The sequence below is a fragment of the Antedon mediterranea genome, chromosome 5, assembly GCF_964355755.1.
Source record: "Antedon mediterranea chromosome 5, ecAntMedi1.1, whole genome shotgun sequence".
Taxonomy (NCBI): Eukaryota; Metazoa; Echinodermata; class Crinoidea; order Comatulida; family Antedonidae; genus Antedon; species Antedon mediterranea.
In genome coordinates this window covers 21,749,221-21,766,574 of record NC_092674.1, presented here as the reverse complement: position 1 = coordinate 21,766,574, position 17,354 = coordinate 21,749,221, and the positions used below count along the sequence as shown (strand labels likewise).

Below are 17,354 nucleotides of genomic sequence, written 5' to 3'. Positions count from 1 at the left end.
TAACCTATTTCTTTCTAACTATTCCTTCAGTATTCATCTTTGTCCTTGTCTGAAACTACTCTGTTATTATTACATCTATATAGATCATCAACATCATCATATCTTAATCAGATCATCATCAACAGCACAGGGACAACTTTGTCATAACATCCCCATCGTCATCGTGTTATCGTTGTCATCATCATCATCATTATCATTACGGTATCATCGTTGTCGTTGTCGTCATCATCATCGTCGTACTCCTCACTTTATTAGGTTATATGCATGATATGCATATAACCTCTTGATTCTGTCAAAATCTTTATTTATTTATTTATTTATTTATTTATTTATTTATTCTTTCCTTAGCACTATTTTGTCCGTGCATTATCTTGGCATCAGTTTAATCTAGCTAAGTCAAGTTTTCAGAGTATATTCCTCATGGCCAGGAATCGATGTGGTTATATTTTCACGATGCATAATCAAAAATTACGCGGTCTACGCGCGATTTTACGAAATCACGTTTGTAATCATATCTTCACAAGCATGAATCACAATTAAACAAAATTTGGTACTCATAAATTTCAGGTCATATTTCATCATATGGCAATAAAATTACGTGCGTAGCGCATATAACGCTTGCGTACGCGCGCTTAAAATGTTCAAAATTGTCAAAATTTATTTTCGATGAAATTAGAGTACGTTTCAGGCAATTTTAAGCGTTTAAAAAATTGCCATGAGTGCGCAGATTTTTGCACGCGCACTGCGCGTTAAACGTTAGTGCGCACTCTTTTTGCCCGATTTCTGTTTTACAATCTTTCTTTAATAATATCATCATATTTGATTCAGGTTTCAACACGAAATTGCGTTATACGAGCACGTCAAAAGTGACTGGCTACGCACGTATAAGTTAACAAAATGGTGAAAATATGCTAAATTTAAAAATTAATATATATCGTCAGAATGCAGGGGAACACCTATTTTTTATTTCATTTTCTTGAAGTGTATGTATCATATGTATGATTTATTATCAAATAAAGAGAACAAAAGTTGATTAAGTCATCATTAATTGCATATTAAATTAAAAAAAAATAATTTCGACAATCAAACAAATTATGACATTTTCTTAGGCCAAAATAACAAACTTAACATTAACTTTCTTCCTTCAAAAATTCATATATTAAAGTTAAAAGTATGTAGTTTGACAGTGCATCATTTGTATACATTTTAAAGATGTCATCATAGTAAAAAATTATAATTCATTTCGGTATGTAATAATCTATTTGCATCAAAGTGGTTACTGCATAGTAAATACACCGAGGAATTTTTCTACAACTTTTAGTCAGTTGTGTACGGCTCGGTGGTCTGTGCTCGTGTCTATGGCATTCAAGGTACCGAGATCGAGTCTCACCTCGGGAAACGAAATAAGATTTTTTTTTATTATCCGTATTGTTTGTTCAAATTTATTTCTTAGTGTATAGATTATACACATGATTTATAATGAAATCTAGATAAAAATTAACTTATGTCTTTATTATTACGTAACAACAAATGTGGTTTATGACATTATACGCATATGGATCTTTGATCGGATTGTGATACCGGCTATGGTGTTCGCGTTAGCAAGGTCCTATCATATATTATAAATAATTAAAGATTCTGAGAAAATCAATCAATCAATATATCTTTTAAAAATCTATTATCTTTATTTAAATCAATGCATATAACCTATAATTCGTCATAGTGACGAATTAAATCTAGTTCTTATATTGTCATCATCATCATCACCATCCCAAACACAATTACCAATTTCCATCATCACTTCTCTCATTATCTCATTATTGTTTAATTTTAGACCATTATCAACAGACGTCAGTGTCGTTATCATGGTAGTCATCTACATCGATTCATCTTTGCCATCATTTTAGGCCTATCCTCATCTTCGTCCTTTATTCTTATATCTTCCCAGTAACCATTATACATTAGCGAATGATTCTCAACATCATTAACCTCTTTCTCTTCTCTTTTTTGAGCAACCACAAACAACTCACAACACAATCATCCACTACACCCGCATAGACCTACAATCGTCATTATTACTATTACTTGTATTATTACAGGTGCATGCTTGTAACATACACATCATCACATTAATATTAACATACACTGCATAACTATGGTTGATATACTCGTGTATAAAATTCATATTTCTTTAAAATGTCATCGATTTTTAGCCTGTACAATTATTTCTTATTTCAATGTTAAAACCAAACTTTTCATCAATGTGTTCTAGGAGTTTAAATAGAAGTATTATAATTTAATGTTTTCCTCTACCTTATTTGTTTTTCCAATACTATACTTTTAGTAAACAGTAAATTATATCGATTATCCTCAGGCTTTGGCATGGTCATAATGACTTTGTGGTTTTTTTTCTTATAATTAGTCTATATCGGAACTACTGGCTATGTTAAGAATAAAATGTGTGCATCGTAGCGTTTAATTCACTGAATTCATCATTGTTGATTTTTCGTTGGGCACCGGATATACTACTACTTCTAAAACCAATAATTGGTTTATGGTAACGGCAACAATATTGATCAACCTTGGTTATACATTATTCCATTAGCTAATTACCTAATTAATTAATAATGGTGTTAATTATCTTGATTAGGATATTATTCACGGTGTAGCCAAACTTTAAAAGGAGGATATTCTTTTCTAGAGTAAAGCAACCGGCTGTATGCGCTTGTTCACATTAATCTTTTTATTATTCTAGATCGTATTAAGACGTTGATTTAAGTATAAGTGAATCGTACATTAAGTACGACAAGCAGCAAGATTAGAAAAAGGAAAAACGTACAACCAGACTACTTCAGAGATATTTTTAAAAACGAACACATCTCAAGCGAGTGGCAAAATGGAGGCTGGGTTCCAGCATCTGGATAGTTCTTGTCAAAATTCGAAAGACTCACAACAGACTGAATCTACCCAGGCTTTAGGCCTAAAAGATTCACGGAATAGACTTCGAGAATCTTTTGATTCAGACTTTTCTTCAAACGAGTCTCATCAGCGTTTGAAACATCATGAAGATTTGACAGATTCTTTAGAGAGTTTTGAAAGTCCTCAAGATAATGACAGTGATACCATTGACGTCGATGATGTGGTAGACAGATTTCATTCGCATGGTAGAGCGGAGGACAGGCGGAAGCAGAGAAGATACAGAACTACTTTCACAAGTCATCAGCTGGAGGAACTGGAAAATGCTTTTGGTAAAACACACTATCCGGATGTCTTTACAAGGTAAGATAGAACTGCACATCATCAATGTTAATTTGCATTCCATTAGGCCTATAGTAGAACTCTTTATTTTATACCTATCTATTCAGTGGACACTCCTATAAGGCGTCATTTTTCCCATTTACAGAACACGTCTCGTTTAGGTCTTGAATGTATCGATAACGATATACAAAAACTTTTTTATTGAGATATTTTTTGCTACATGATACTACAAAGACACTAATATTATTTAATTTAATGTTGTATAATTTATGAGAGTTGTTAAATATATAATTGTTCATTAAAGAAGGCCGGCCCTGAATATCAGTTAACCTCTTAGATAGACTGGAAGGATTACCTTCTTTAAACAAGGCTGAAATATTATTATTTTAAAAATGATCCAAATATCCATAAATTGATACATTTTTTCAAAGATTTTATCTTAATTTCAGAGAAGAGCTAGCTCTAAAAATTGATCTGACTGAGGCTAGAGTTCAGGTAAGCTTTGGGAATGCTTTCTGCAGTGTATCCGTTAAGTCACTCCCTTCAATCATTTTATGTTCTAGTCCCTGTCTATCAATATGGATTTCCGTTCATCCAACCAATTGTAATCCATTCATCAACCATTCTTCCGTTGCAAACTACATATATTTATAGCGAAGAACGTTACATAAATAACTACAAAATATGATACAATAATCATTTATCCATCAATAAATCATCCATCCACTTGTCGATGCACCTCATCATATTCATTAAAAAAATATCCGTTAACATATTGTTTGACTCTGTTCATTTCCTGTAGGTTTGGTTCCAAAACAGGCGAGCAAAATGGAGAAAACGGGAGAAGCAATCTGGTGTCGTTCCGCCTATTCATTCCCGCCAAACAATTTCTCTTGTGTCACGAGAAAACAGACGATCAGCCATTATTGAACAAGCTGAAAAGGAACTTCTAAATTGTTTTGCAACTGCCCATGAGAGGCTATCAGCTCATTTACCTTTAGTATCGGTACCTTATCCATTTCATATTTTAGCACAGACGCATGGCCTAATTCAATCACCGTATTCGCACTATTTTGCAGATCATTTGAAAGCGCCTTTAGGTCTAATTCAAAACAGAACTCCAACCAATAATTCTCAAAAAATGTTTTCTGACCCTAGTTCAGGATTTGTTCCCGAGTTAAGTGCTTTTCATGGTCCCGGTAGTGCAGTATCTGGATCGCATTCCTCTGGTGTTTCTTTTCCTGAACATTCGGCATTTAGCGAATCATCAGAACATAGACACTTCAGCATTGCATCTCTGAGACTACGAGCAAGAGAACATTCTGAAAAGTCACATGCTTTTAGAACAACAGTAGTTCGATAGTTACCGTTTAAGACTTTTCAAAGTTATTCACCTTTACCAAAATTAATTTTAAAATAATTTAGGATCCAAATTCTCTCCTATTATGTAGACTCTTTTCCATTTAGTCTGAAATAAGTCTGTCATTGATTCCAAACTCACCGTAGGCACTTAAATAGACTTAGGAATAATAGTAAAGAAGAATGTTATATTATTTGCAGAGTATGCTTATCATTTAAGCTGTAGTTTTCTGGCCCAATATCGGTTCCATCATTACCGTTTAAACTAAACTGTCATATCACCTGGCGGTTTAGCTATTCTTCTATTCCTATAAAACTGTAGTATTAAATTGGTGAAAAAACACCATAGAAATGATTTATATGAAGAATTATGATAATTTTATTAAAATTTGTACTAAATATTGAACTGTTTGTAGAAGTTTATTCCATCGAAAAAAAGTGATGGATGTTTAAAGTCTATGAGAAAAAAAAATGTAATTTAAAGGAAAAAATAATCAAAGTAGCTGCCAGATAATGTGGTTTTGGTTGAATTTATATATTTTGATTTTTTTTAAAGAGAAAACATAATTTGTTCCGTTTTTTTTTTCCGTAAGTAATAACTTGATTAAAACTTAAACTCTATGGGTTCGTGTTTTCTAAAGAAAATAATAATTTATGGATATTATCATTGGTGAAATAAAAAAGTCTGCAATCCTACCGTAATCACACTGAATCCTATCGTTATATGTGTTGGTATATCTTGCAAACGTAGGATTTTATAAATGTAAACGTAGGATAATAAATAGAATAATATTTTAATAGGCCGATTATTACACGGTCATTGAATATGCTGTAGCATACTTCAATTAAAATCTTTGAATAAGAAAGCTTTTGGAAGAGCAAACATAGAACTCAAACACTCTTAATAAACGACAAGTGTCGTTAATGTGATATTGGTGTTAATGGTATTCTCGTCAATCGATCGTTCATCATACTTAATGTACGCAGTTAAATTTTTAATGATATTTCATTAAGATGGCAATTAACAATAATTAATTGCTTGTTCAGAGCTTGTACAGTTACAGAGTATCGTTCAATTATTCACTTAGCTCTAGATGTCCATAGTAATTGATCTAAAACTGTGACATAAAGAATCCATATGAAAATGTATAAGTTTTGTTTGTGAATTTCTTTTGAGTTGACTTTTAGATAAGGCTTACCAATAGAAATACAACCTAAACAAAATATTCAACAATCCACTATTAAACTTTATGTAACAACACATGTGATGTACCCATAAATGGGCAAGATGACGTCATATCAATACCATTATTTGGGCACATCGCACTTTTCTTTAATAGTGGAGACAGAGCTTAAAGCTAAAAAAATTCTTCAAAATGTTTTTATTGAATATGACATTTTAATGTTACATAATAGTTATCCACTTTGACTACAAATTGGATAGAAAAAAGATGAATTCATCTGAAAAAACTGTAATTTAAACAAAAATCATAATTTTTTCTGGTTTTTTCTACGGAAGAGATTAACTTGATTAAAACTACAAAATAACCTATTGAAAGTTTAATTTAATGAATCTTTATTTTATATATTTTTGGGAGACAAAACAGCTTTAATTAAATAAAGGAAATTTATATTAAGAATTGAACAACATTTATATAAAGAATTTACTGCAGCTTAACACGACGGTGACATGTTTTGGTACGGGAAAGTAGCCTATAGTATGGTGGCACTATGGCTCAACATTATTTCGTCTATATTATGCCAACAGGTTATAACTGTTTAGCTTACAATCATTTCGTAAGTTAAATTAAGGTAACGTCTTTGCAATTATCAAAAGTGCATTTTAACCACGGTACGCCAATTGACGGTGATTCCCATCTAATTGTATTATACTACCTTGTATTTATTCCATTAAACATTGGTTAATAAATGATAATGGGAAAACCACAGCAGCTGTAGGTAGTACACACATAACAATCAATACATGCGCGCTTCCGAAGAGCAATTTACATTAACTACAACAAAAGAATAGTTGTTGTTCTTAGTGAAACCGACTCCTTCTTAATAGCAGACCATTAATGAGTATTAATTATTAAAGGCAATTAATAACTGACGATACATGAATAAATCATGTTAGTGTGATCAATATCCGAGTACGCCGAATCATTTTATGCAAAAAAGTTCGTTCATTCATTCATTTTTCTTGATATTGTTAATTTCCTGGTGAAATGTTTTTCATTCAATATGAAAGAATGAAATTTGTTCAATCATTCATTCATTCATTCTGACGTTGATTCGTTCGTTCGCATTGATTTAGAAATTTGTTTATTTGATCAGAACCATTTTTACCAATTACAAGAAAAAGATAACAAGCAATACACGTGAAATGGAGTTAAACTGGTATAAAACTATAATAAGATTAAACATACACTTGACGTAAGTTATTTTAATAAATACAGTCATATAAAAGAGGACTAACTAACTGGGTTAAAAGATGTTAAAAATGGTATATACAATACGCAACAAAGTAAATAAAAAGGGCCCCTTTGAAAACAAACTTCCTAAACCGTGTCTTACCATGGCTCCCATATTTTTTCTATCCTTTGTACCCTGTGTTGATTTTTAGGTTATTGAGTGTTTTCGAATTGATTTTACGTGACGTTCCAACTTGTACCATCGACCTAACTACTCAAAGGTGTCTAATCCTGAAGCCCTCTCAACAATTACACATTCCATTTATGGCTACATAATTAAGGATAAAATAAAAAAGAACACTTACAAAGCTTTTTGAAGTCCTAAATTGGATTTGAAAAGTTTTTATAGATTAGATCAAGCTCTCAGCTAAATCGATTACGTGAACAATGAGAAGGGAGGGGTAAACTGATTAACGTTTTTAATTGCTTCCTTTGTTATGTTTAGGAATCAATTGACTTGACGATAGACGATTACAAACGTCAACAGACCATTAAACAACGACCTAAGCAACCATTGCCCGATGAATATATCAAGATGATATACTAGAGTACCGTATATTTATTCGAATAAGCGCTCCGGGCGATTATTACATGTTTTCGAGAGGTTTTTATTTTTTTTTATTGGAGGAGGCGTTTATTCGTTTATTTTTAATGATAAACATGTATAAAAAAACACATTCCCATAGATATGTAAAATCCAACATAATTAATATCAAGAAGTGATAAAATACTGTCAAAATTGTATCAAAATTCTTGGTAAATTGTAGATCATGGAAGTCAATACATTCTGTAACAAATAGAAATATTGTGTATATGCCTATATCATTATTTTTTTGGATCAATTATGATTTACTGTATAAGTTCTCAAGAAATAGTATATGTATGTGACGGGGAGTGTATTTCAATCATTGTTCTACGTACGTTTATTTGAGGTGGAGGTTGTTTATTCAAATATGAAGAAATGTTATACGACATTTTTTATTTTTATTATTAGAGTTCTGCAATTCTATTTTTATAACCAATCGTTTACTTTATTAGATCAACCGGCCATTATTTAGAATATTTAGGACTGCAGTTCAATCATTATTTAGAACAGTTGTTGAAGATTTGTATTACATGTAATTAGGCAAGTTGTTGATCAATAATATTGATTTTCATGTGATCAATAGGCCTACTTGCAATATTTTAATGACGCTTATTACATCAAAGTAGTTTGAATAGACTCTTTCAAAACTTAATTAGGCCTACACGGTAGGTCTAATCATATCCACTACTACTATAGAATGTACGTTAATAGTAGATCGATAGGCCTAATAATTAAAATACGTTTTTTATTCAAATGTTACATTCATCATGTCTCTAATTATTCTTTTAAAATTATTACGGTAACTAATACTATTAATCTACTACATTCTTTTATTTTGTTTAAATGCCATTGCTCTCGCTCAGTGCTATCCACATTATTACAATACTGTCCAATCATGAATCATGAAGGTTGGGATTAGGGCTAGGTTGATACAGGACAGTGTAAAACATCACGGACTTTACATAATATTGGAAAAACTTAGAAAGTATAGGAAAAATCGGCTAAATTTGTAAACTCTAAAGATAATCATTTTGAGGTTGAAATTTCTACGTTTAGGCCTACTCAATGAGAATTGGCATATCAGAAATAAGGAAGAATTTGTTTGAATGTTCTTGTATAATTCATTTCAGTATTATCGCTGTGGTTCAAATGTTTCCTTTTATGTTAAAATGTATAAACAAATTTATAATACCAATTTCAATAACAAGTAGACTATCTGTGGTCGGAAATTGCTTCGTCTGTTCGACTTCGAATCGGGAATTTATCTTAGACCAGAGAGAGAGAAGGAGAGAGTAAGACGACGGTATAATTGTTTGGTTATTTCTCATGTTCATTTGGTTATTTCTCATGTTCATTTGGTTATTTCTCATGTTCATTTGGTTATTTCTCATGTTCATTTGGTTATTTCTCATGTTCATTTGGTTATTTCTCATGTTCATTTGGTTTTTTCTCATGTTCATTTGGTTATTTCTCATGTTCATTTGGTTATTTCTCATGTTCATTTGGTTATTTCTCATGTTCATTTGGTTATTTCTCATGTTCATTTGGTTATTTCTCATGTTCATTTGGTTATTTCTCATGTTCATTTGGTTATTTCTCATGTTCCTTTTAGACAGCTGCAAACATATAAGTGATACTGTATTTTTAAATGATTTTATGCGATTAAAAAATAGAATAGCAGTTGTTTCTATACCTAAACTCGCATACGTATCTTCGTAACACGATACCAACAACCTTTCTTAAATTTATCAGTTCTGTGATATGTTTTTTGTTAAAATTATTCTATTCTATATTGATAAAATATTTTGAGTTTTTTCTTTCTCCTCTATCCATCTTTTTTTTCTTCGTTTTATTATTAGTAACATCATTTATTTGCGTAAGTTACCTTATAATACATTCTTCTATGACAGCACAGAGAACCAAAAAAAACTTTAAAAAAAGCTATCTTCTAACATTGAAAATTTTTATTTATTTTATTTTTATTTTATTTCATACTATGAATATTGTATAAATAAATACATTGTAGTATACCGTCAAGAAATAAACAATTTAAATTTGTCCATTTGTTTTCAAATATTTCCTGAGTAGCATTTTTTTAATGAATTTCTATATTATGTTAAACTCTACGGCCCGTATTCATGAAAGGGGACTAACTTTAGTCCTGGATTATCTCTGGATTTAGTCCTGGACTAACCTCGATGTCTTTGCTCAATTGTGCTTTTACAGTGTGTCGGTAGTTACACTGCATGTAAAATATTTGACCTGGGTTCAGTTAGAGAAAAATAATGTGCAATAATCAATGCAGTAGTCGATCCATTTTGGATAAGTAACGATATTTAATTTTGTCCAGTATTATTAATGTTGCCTTTTATCAGATATCACTGTATAATGTTAGTACAATAAACATTTTAAATTTGACTTGGGCAGTTATAGTAAAATAATGTGCAATAATCGATACAGTAGTTGATCCATTATGGATAAGTAACGATATTTAATTTGGTCCTGAGTATGTTGCATTTTATCAGATATCACTGTCTAATGTTAGTACAGTAACAATTTTAAATTTGACTAGGGCAGTTATAGTAAAATAATGTGCAGTAATCAATACAGTAGTCGATCCATTATGGATAAGTAACGATATTTAATTCGATTCAGTTTGTTGCGTTTTATCAGATATAACTTTCTTATGTTAGTTAGTAAAATAATGTGCAATAATCAATACAGTGGTCGATCCATTGTGGATAAGTAACGATATTTAATTTGGTTCAGTATTATTAATATTAATTAATTTTGCCTTTTATCAGATATCACTGTCTAATGTTAGTACAGTAACAATTACAAATTTGACTTTGTTTCAGTTAAAGTAAAACAATGTGCAGTAATCGATACAGTAGTCGATATGGACAAGTAACGATGTTTAAAATGTTGGCAGATTCAGTTATTTGTTGGTTTTTATCAGTCTAATTCACATGAAAACGGTTACTTTTTTAAAATTTAAATTGAGTTAAAATACAGTAATAGTGTGCAATCGATAGTCTAATCTATACCTTACCAATTCTCTAAGTGGTTATGTTGAATTCGAACTATTATTTACTTTACTATTATGTTATGTTATGTTAAAAAATGTTGAAATTTAGATTTCGTTGCCTTTTTTCATAATATAGACATATCACTAGTGTCTAGTGTGTAATTGAAACAATATTTAAATCGAGTTATAATAATAATGTACAATAATCGGTACCGGTGTCGATCATTATGAGTGTAATTATTTAGTTTATCTGAAAAATATTCTTAAATTATATTATTTTGATCGAAATAATTATTTTGATATAATATTGATTGTTCAAAATGTTACCCTAAAATACAAATCTGCTGTTGGTTATTTTAAGTGTTTTTGTTGGTGTTATTTATTATTCCAAAATAAAGATATATTTCAATTATAAAATAAAAGTCACTCGTTATCGTGAATGTGTTTGTATTATCAACATTATTAATCACGAATGGAGCCTCGGGCATTTGAGCTGCTGTGTACCGGATAAAGTGAAAAAAAAAACATTTTTTCAAAAATGATTAGGGCCTACACACTTCATGGATAAACCGATTTTGGGCGAGTTCCTAAGAGTTTGATGTTTGATGATTTGGTACAGGAAACAACTGCTCTCTTTATTGATTGTTTTAGCATTCTACTGTGTATTTATTGTCAGTCCGAGTCCGTATCACGTATTTCTAACTCAGCTGAACGCCATTAGACGACATACGCGCCGAGTATATAGCCAAATAGGGGGAAACTGCGGACCTTTAGGGCTGCTGTCTGAGCTTATGTACAGGATAAAGTTGCTGTCATTGGTGTTTTTGACATCCCCAATACTGCTGCCATTAAAAAAAAGATTCAACCTTGTATCGCTTCACATGAATAAACCCATTTGGGCGTGGCCCTAAAATGTTGCTGTTTGGCGCCCCGTACAGGATAAAGTTGCTGTCATTGGTGATGTTATCATTAGTAGCCCACTGCAAATGATATCCAAAAAAGTTTATCCTTGTATCGCTTCACATAAATAAATGCATTTTTACCCCCCTATGTTATGATCCCCACAGGCCCATATGTACAGGCTGTGACCCGGCAGCAATGTCGAATATTGCATCTCGCCCTAATACGCACCTAACTACATCATCAAACCTTTTGTATCTTTTCACATGAATAAATCTTCCGGGCGCCCGGTCTATATACGAAGTGCCGGCCCGAAGCCCGCAATTGCCGGCCCAAAGCCTACTCCAGACTAGGCTCAAAATTGAGCCGGCTCGGTTGTTCCCAGAGTGTTTACACTTGTGCACTTTTGGCTTGGAGCCGGCCTCGGGCTCGCTAAAGTGTAAATGGGGTCTAAGTCGGTTTTACATGGTAATCTCTTCTTCCTCGGTCACATTTGCCTCCTTAATATAATGTCACGCTAGGCTGAACAACACTCTCATGAATAATAAACAGTTGATTACGTCATACTATACTGGGATTTTACCTCTTGAATATTCATAAGTTTCACTTTCACTTGTATTGGGCCGTAATTGTTTGACTTGGATGGAAAAGTTAAAACAAGATATTATTTATTGTATCAAATATTATGTAATGATTATTATGAATAAACTGGATTTTTCATTTTTCAATTTAAGTGCTTTCAAATTGAACTTTCAGTCAGATTAGGCCTATACCTAATACACCTGTATTTCTTGTGTATTTCTTCAATACAATTTTATTACAAGTCTAAAAGATGTGTCAGATAAAAAACACATTTTTTTTAAATAAACAATTACTGACATCAAATACAGTGTCATGTTTTCTAGGTAGGCTATAACTATAACTAAATAAAGAGAAATGGTACCCTTAAGGTGCCTTAATTAATTATGACCTCATCACATACATTTGGGATGAGTTAGTTTATGGAATTAATGAAATCATGGCCCCTTTAAAATGACAGAAACTTGAGTCACATTCCTAATCATTTATATTAGTATTTAAGTGTCTTTAACATAGACATGGATACTTTATCACAACTTTATATACAATCCTACTTTCTTATGTATGATCTGATCATAAACAGACTATATACTACAATGTTCCTACAGTTCACCGGTCAAACTAATACAATACAAATCTGTACAGTATCTTTTAAGATAATTGTTTTACACATACATACACATAGACAAAACCATACTAAAATTTTCACTAGAAGTGGGAATTGAAAAATTATTCGCCTTTTTGAACCAATGGGGGCCAAAATGGAATCTGAAAAATCCCAAATTTTTAACACAGGCTGCGTTTTAAAACTGCATTTTAAATCCACATTGGAGGATATTTTTGCTTATAAGTTAAATTCCAGTTGTATAGTATGACATAATCAACTGTTTAATATTCATGAGAGTGTTGTTCAGCCTAGCGTGACATATATTAAAATGAGACAAATGGAGCGGGGTTGGTGAAATCTGTCCATAATAGGTAACTTTTCTGTCCATAATAGGTTACTTTCTGTCCATAATAGGGACTAGAGGGCGCTGTTGTTTGTCCATAATAGGTGACTTTCATAATTGGCTGTCCAAAATAGGTGACTTTTTGTCCACAATAGGCGAGTTTATTGGAGTAGTGCGCCATCCATTGTGTTGTCCATAATAGGTGATTTTTTTGGCGTACTCGTACATACGTAGTTTATTTCGCGAGTAGAAGTAATACTAATTTGCTTTCTGTTCAGACTTCGAGGCTACCTAGGAGGCCTAATTAGTATATAAATATTTAAGTCTTTCTAGCCTAGGCTAGGCCTAGCTAGGCTAGTCCTGTTAGTTAGGCTACCTCTATAGGCCTACTAGTACTACTAGCCTAGGCCTAGTCCATTTGTTATTGTCCACTAATAATATTGAAATGTGAAATTTATTCAGCAACAAATAATTTAATTTGAACTTCATTTTAGGTTTGATAGTACGGACAGACATTACGCAACTTACCATACTATTGCAAGTTTAAATAAATCACCAAATCCACACGTTCTTTTACAAAAATAAAAAATACCCCATAATACTCTAATAATAATATTGATAAAGTTTTATTTTTTTAAGATAATGAAAATGTAAACTGTTATTTTTATAAATGCATTGGTGTTTCAATGTAATTGTTGTATTTTTTTTTCTTTGGACTTATTTTGTTTTGTTAACAGTAATAATAAAAATCAATTTAATATTGAAAAAGACATCACAGTTCAGCACTTCATTTCGTCATTTTAGGTCCTCCCCTTCTGGATCCACATAGCTCAATGACAAACCATCCCAGTCTAAAGTGTATCAACAGCAGCACATCTCATCCATTTATTATATTGTTTAATTAAATGAATCAATTTTAATGTTTAATAATAAGAAATACGACAATAAAGCAAGTTTACATACACGCAGTGTACAAGCAACACCTTTGTTCTGTATTCAGAACAGTTTATTCAAAATCTAAATCACATTTAAAAAATACTGAATTATATTAATTTTAAAAGTGTAAAAGCATGGTTAAACTACAATTTAAAAAATAGCAAGGATAAATAAAATGCACCATAATTATTATGTTTATTACTATAATTATTGATCGATGATTATGATAAAAAATAATATGTTGAAGTGATGTACTTTTTCATTTCAGCAGCATACTGTATATGAGCAGAATATCAAACATCTGTATGCCTATAATAAAAAAAAAGGAAGCATTTAAATACTATAATAATGTTTAAGTATTTTATAATGCAAGTAACTTCAATCTTAGTAATGCTGAGACAAATTTTCATGTTGTATGGTGGGAAACAGTATGGTGGGAAACAGTTATGTTTAAATATTTTATTGCATTTAAAAAAAGATATGTAGGATTGTTTTACTAAATTTAAGTTTATACCAGTTGTTAGAGTCAATTATTACCATACTCACTATATGAAAACTGATATTAAATGTTTTAAAGACAAATGCTTTATTGAATTATGAATGCTTTAATAATATAACATTCAATTAAATTTTGAAATATTTTCTGCATGAATTTGTTAGTGGATTTATCTATTCTTTGTACTGTGATTGTAATGTTTATAATGAATGAAAAAAAAATATCTACTTTTAATTTCTTAGCAATTCAAATGAATAGAATATTTCAAATCAGAATGTTAAAAATTAATTTTCATGTATTGTCAGTTTTTCTACTACGGTACTGATAAAATTCAGTTTGTCTCTCTGAAAATGTTTGACTAAATTGTATCCTTCTTTTCCGAAGATTACTTTTGCATACAAATACTTTTTCTAAATAGGCTGCTTCTTGGGATTTTACAGTATCTTGGTCATATTGAAAAATGTCCTAAAAGATGTAGGCCTAGTGGGTTGTATGTAAAGTATTATTCTTCAATTGTAGGTTGGGCCTATCTGTTACTTACCCTAGTTAATGTGCATGCTACTGTACTATAACATTGATCAGAAGATACACTACACAATCTTTAATACATGCAAAAAATATGGAAAAATTGAGATTTAAATAGGTGACATAATTAATAACATACAGTAACAATAGCTCTGGCTCTACTATACTGCCAACCTACTAACTGTCCGAACTGTCTGGATAAGACTCATTCATTCAAAAAATAATTAAAAAAAACAAAAATTTAAATAGGTCAATCTAGCAATCTAGATGTCTGTGATTTGAAGACAAACTACCAATAGGTCTAGTAGTAGACTAGGCTAGTAGTAGCTGATTTCAGTCTTCAAAGTATAGTAGTGGGCGGTGGTGGCAGTGGTATTAGTAAAAGACTGTATAGTGACTAGTCCGCCAGACCTGACCTGCAGTTAGGCAGTATAGTTACGAGTAGGCCTAGGCCCTAGTCTGTAAAATAGTCATATTAAAAAAATAAAATAATAAAAAAACAGATAATGAGGATAGGCCTAGTTGTTTGTAGTAGGAAACCTATCTACCTAATATGAGCCCATGTCATTTGTATTCCTCCCCTGCTGTAAGGTAGGCCTAGAAAAAAAAAGCTCACTTTTCATTAGTGGACAATAACAAATGGACTCCAGCTAAGCTAGTAGGCCTAGTAGTACTAGGCCTAGGCCTGACTGGGGGATTACGGTCGAAGCGGCCGCCAACCAAAGCGGCCGCTAGTTCAATAACGGTAATTTGTATGGAACGCCGTGTGCGCTTTGATTGTCGTTGTTTTGTCATTTTTGATTGTCATTGTTTCGATCGTCAGGTTTTCTTTTCCTCGGACGTAAATAACAACTTACATTATTAATATTATGTAATATATTCTCTTTTTTGACAGATTGAATGTGATACCTTCTTTTAAACGAAATGGCGAATCGATGATTACTTACTTTAACTGTTCTAAATGATATAGGCCTATATGTTTAATAAAGTCAATAAAAAACATTGTGGTGTTTTTATTGTATAATATATAATATGCCAATTATTAAGAATAATATATATATTTTTTCAGTAAAATATATCAAATCAAAATATATATATTTGTTATTATCGGCAATACCGTACGTAAATTATTATTGCAATACTGTATAAAGATTTGATGTAAATGAGATATAAAGATTCGGCAATACCGTACGTAAATTATTAATGCAGTACTGTAAAAAGATTCGATAGTATGTAAATGAGATATAAATATTCGGCAATACCGTACGTAAATTATTAATGCAATACTGTATAAAGACTCGATAGTATGTAAATGAGATATAAAGATTCGGCAATACCTTAATAGTACGTAAATTATTATTGCAATACTGTAAAAAGATTCTATGAGATACAAGGATTCAGCAATACCGTACGTAAATTATTAATGCAATACTGTATAAGGATTCGATAGTAAATGAGATATAAATGTTCGGCAATACCGTACGTAAATTATTATATTGCAATACTGTAAAAAGATTCGATAGTATGTAAATGAGATATAAAGATTCGGCAATACCGTACGTAAATTATTATTGCAATACTGTATGAAGATTCGATAGTATGTAAATGAGATATAAATATTCGCCAATACCGTACGTAAATTATTAATGCAATACTGTATAAAGATTCGATAGGAGAGTGCTCAAGAAACGTCGGGTCAAGAGGATAAAATAAACAAATAAATAAATAGTACGTAATAAATGAGACATAGAGGTTCAATAGTATGTAGATTATGATGCAAACGTAAATTATTAATGATTCGATAATATATAATGTAAATATATTTAGTTAGTTATTAATATTAAAATACAAATAAAATATGATTTTGATTTGATTTGATTTATTTCGGCATCAGTACATAAAATATCACAGACATACAATTAAAATTGACAAATATAAAAATACCAATATAAAACAAGGATGCCAAGGATAACTCATAAAAGTCCTCTACGGACTTGTTTCCAATGAGGTCCTTTGAAAGAACAGCAAAAAAGACAAACAAAGCAACATAATAAAAATGACAAAAAACAGCAAAAAGGACAATCGAAAAAAGAAGAAGCGCTAATTAAATAGTTTCTAGAGCTAGTGAACGTTCCTGTAGATACTTTTTAACTTTACTTTTAAAACAACAAACAGTTTGTGATTCCTTAATGTTAATTGGTAAATTATTCCATTCTTTAATAGCATTGTAAAAAAAGGTCACATGTGCCATTGGCTTGATAGT

General features: G+C 31.2%; 1 protein-coding gene across 1 annotated transcript; it reads left to right on the top strand.

The window, feature by feature from the left end:
- The first annotated feature begins 2,896 nt into the window (after positions 1-2,896).
- On the top strand, positions 2,897-4,977 carry LOC140048912 (ALX homeobox protein 1-like). The gene is made up of 3 exons (XM_072093713.1): positions 2,897-3,279; positions 3,708-3,753; positions 4,061-4,977. The coding sequence occupies exons 1-3, from the start codon at positions 2,897-2,899 to the stop codon at positions 4,619-4,621; spliced, it is 990 nt and encodes a 329-aa protein (XP_071949814.1). The 3' UTR covers positions 4,622-4,977.
- Positions 4,978-17,354: the final 12,377 nt, after the last annotated feature.

What these genes read in the sequence shown, in the direction of transcription:
- LOC140048912 (XM_072093713.1), top strand. Translation starts at nt 2,897, where the DNA reads ATGGAGGCTGGGTTCCAGCATCTGGATAGTTCTTGTCAAAATTCGAAA. An exon ending in TATCCGGATGTCTTTACAAG is followed by an intron (nt 3,280 to 3,707) that starts GTAAGATAGAAC and finishes TCTTAATTTCAG; the next exon opens with AGAAGAGCTAGCTCTAAAAA. An exon ending in TGACTGAGGCTAGAGTTCAG is followed by an intron (nt 3,754 to 4,060) that starts GTAAGCTTTGGG and finishes CATTTCCTGTAG; the next exon opens with GTTTGGTTCCAAAACAGGCG.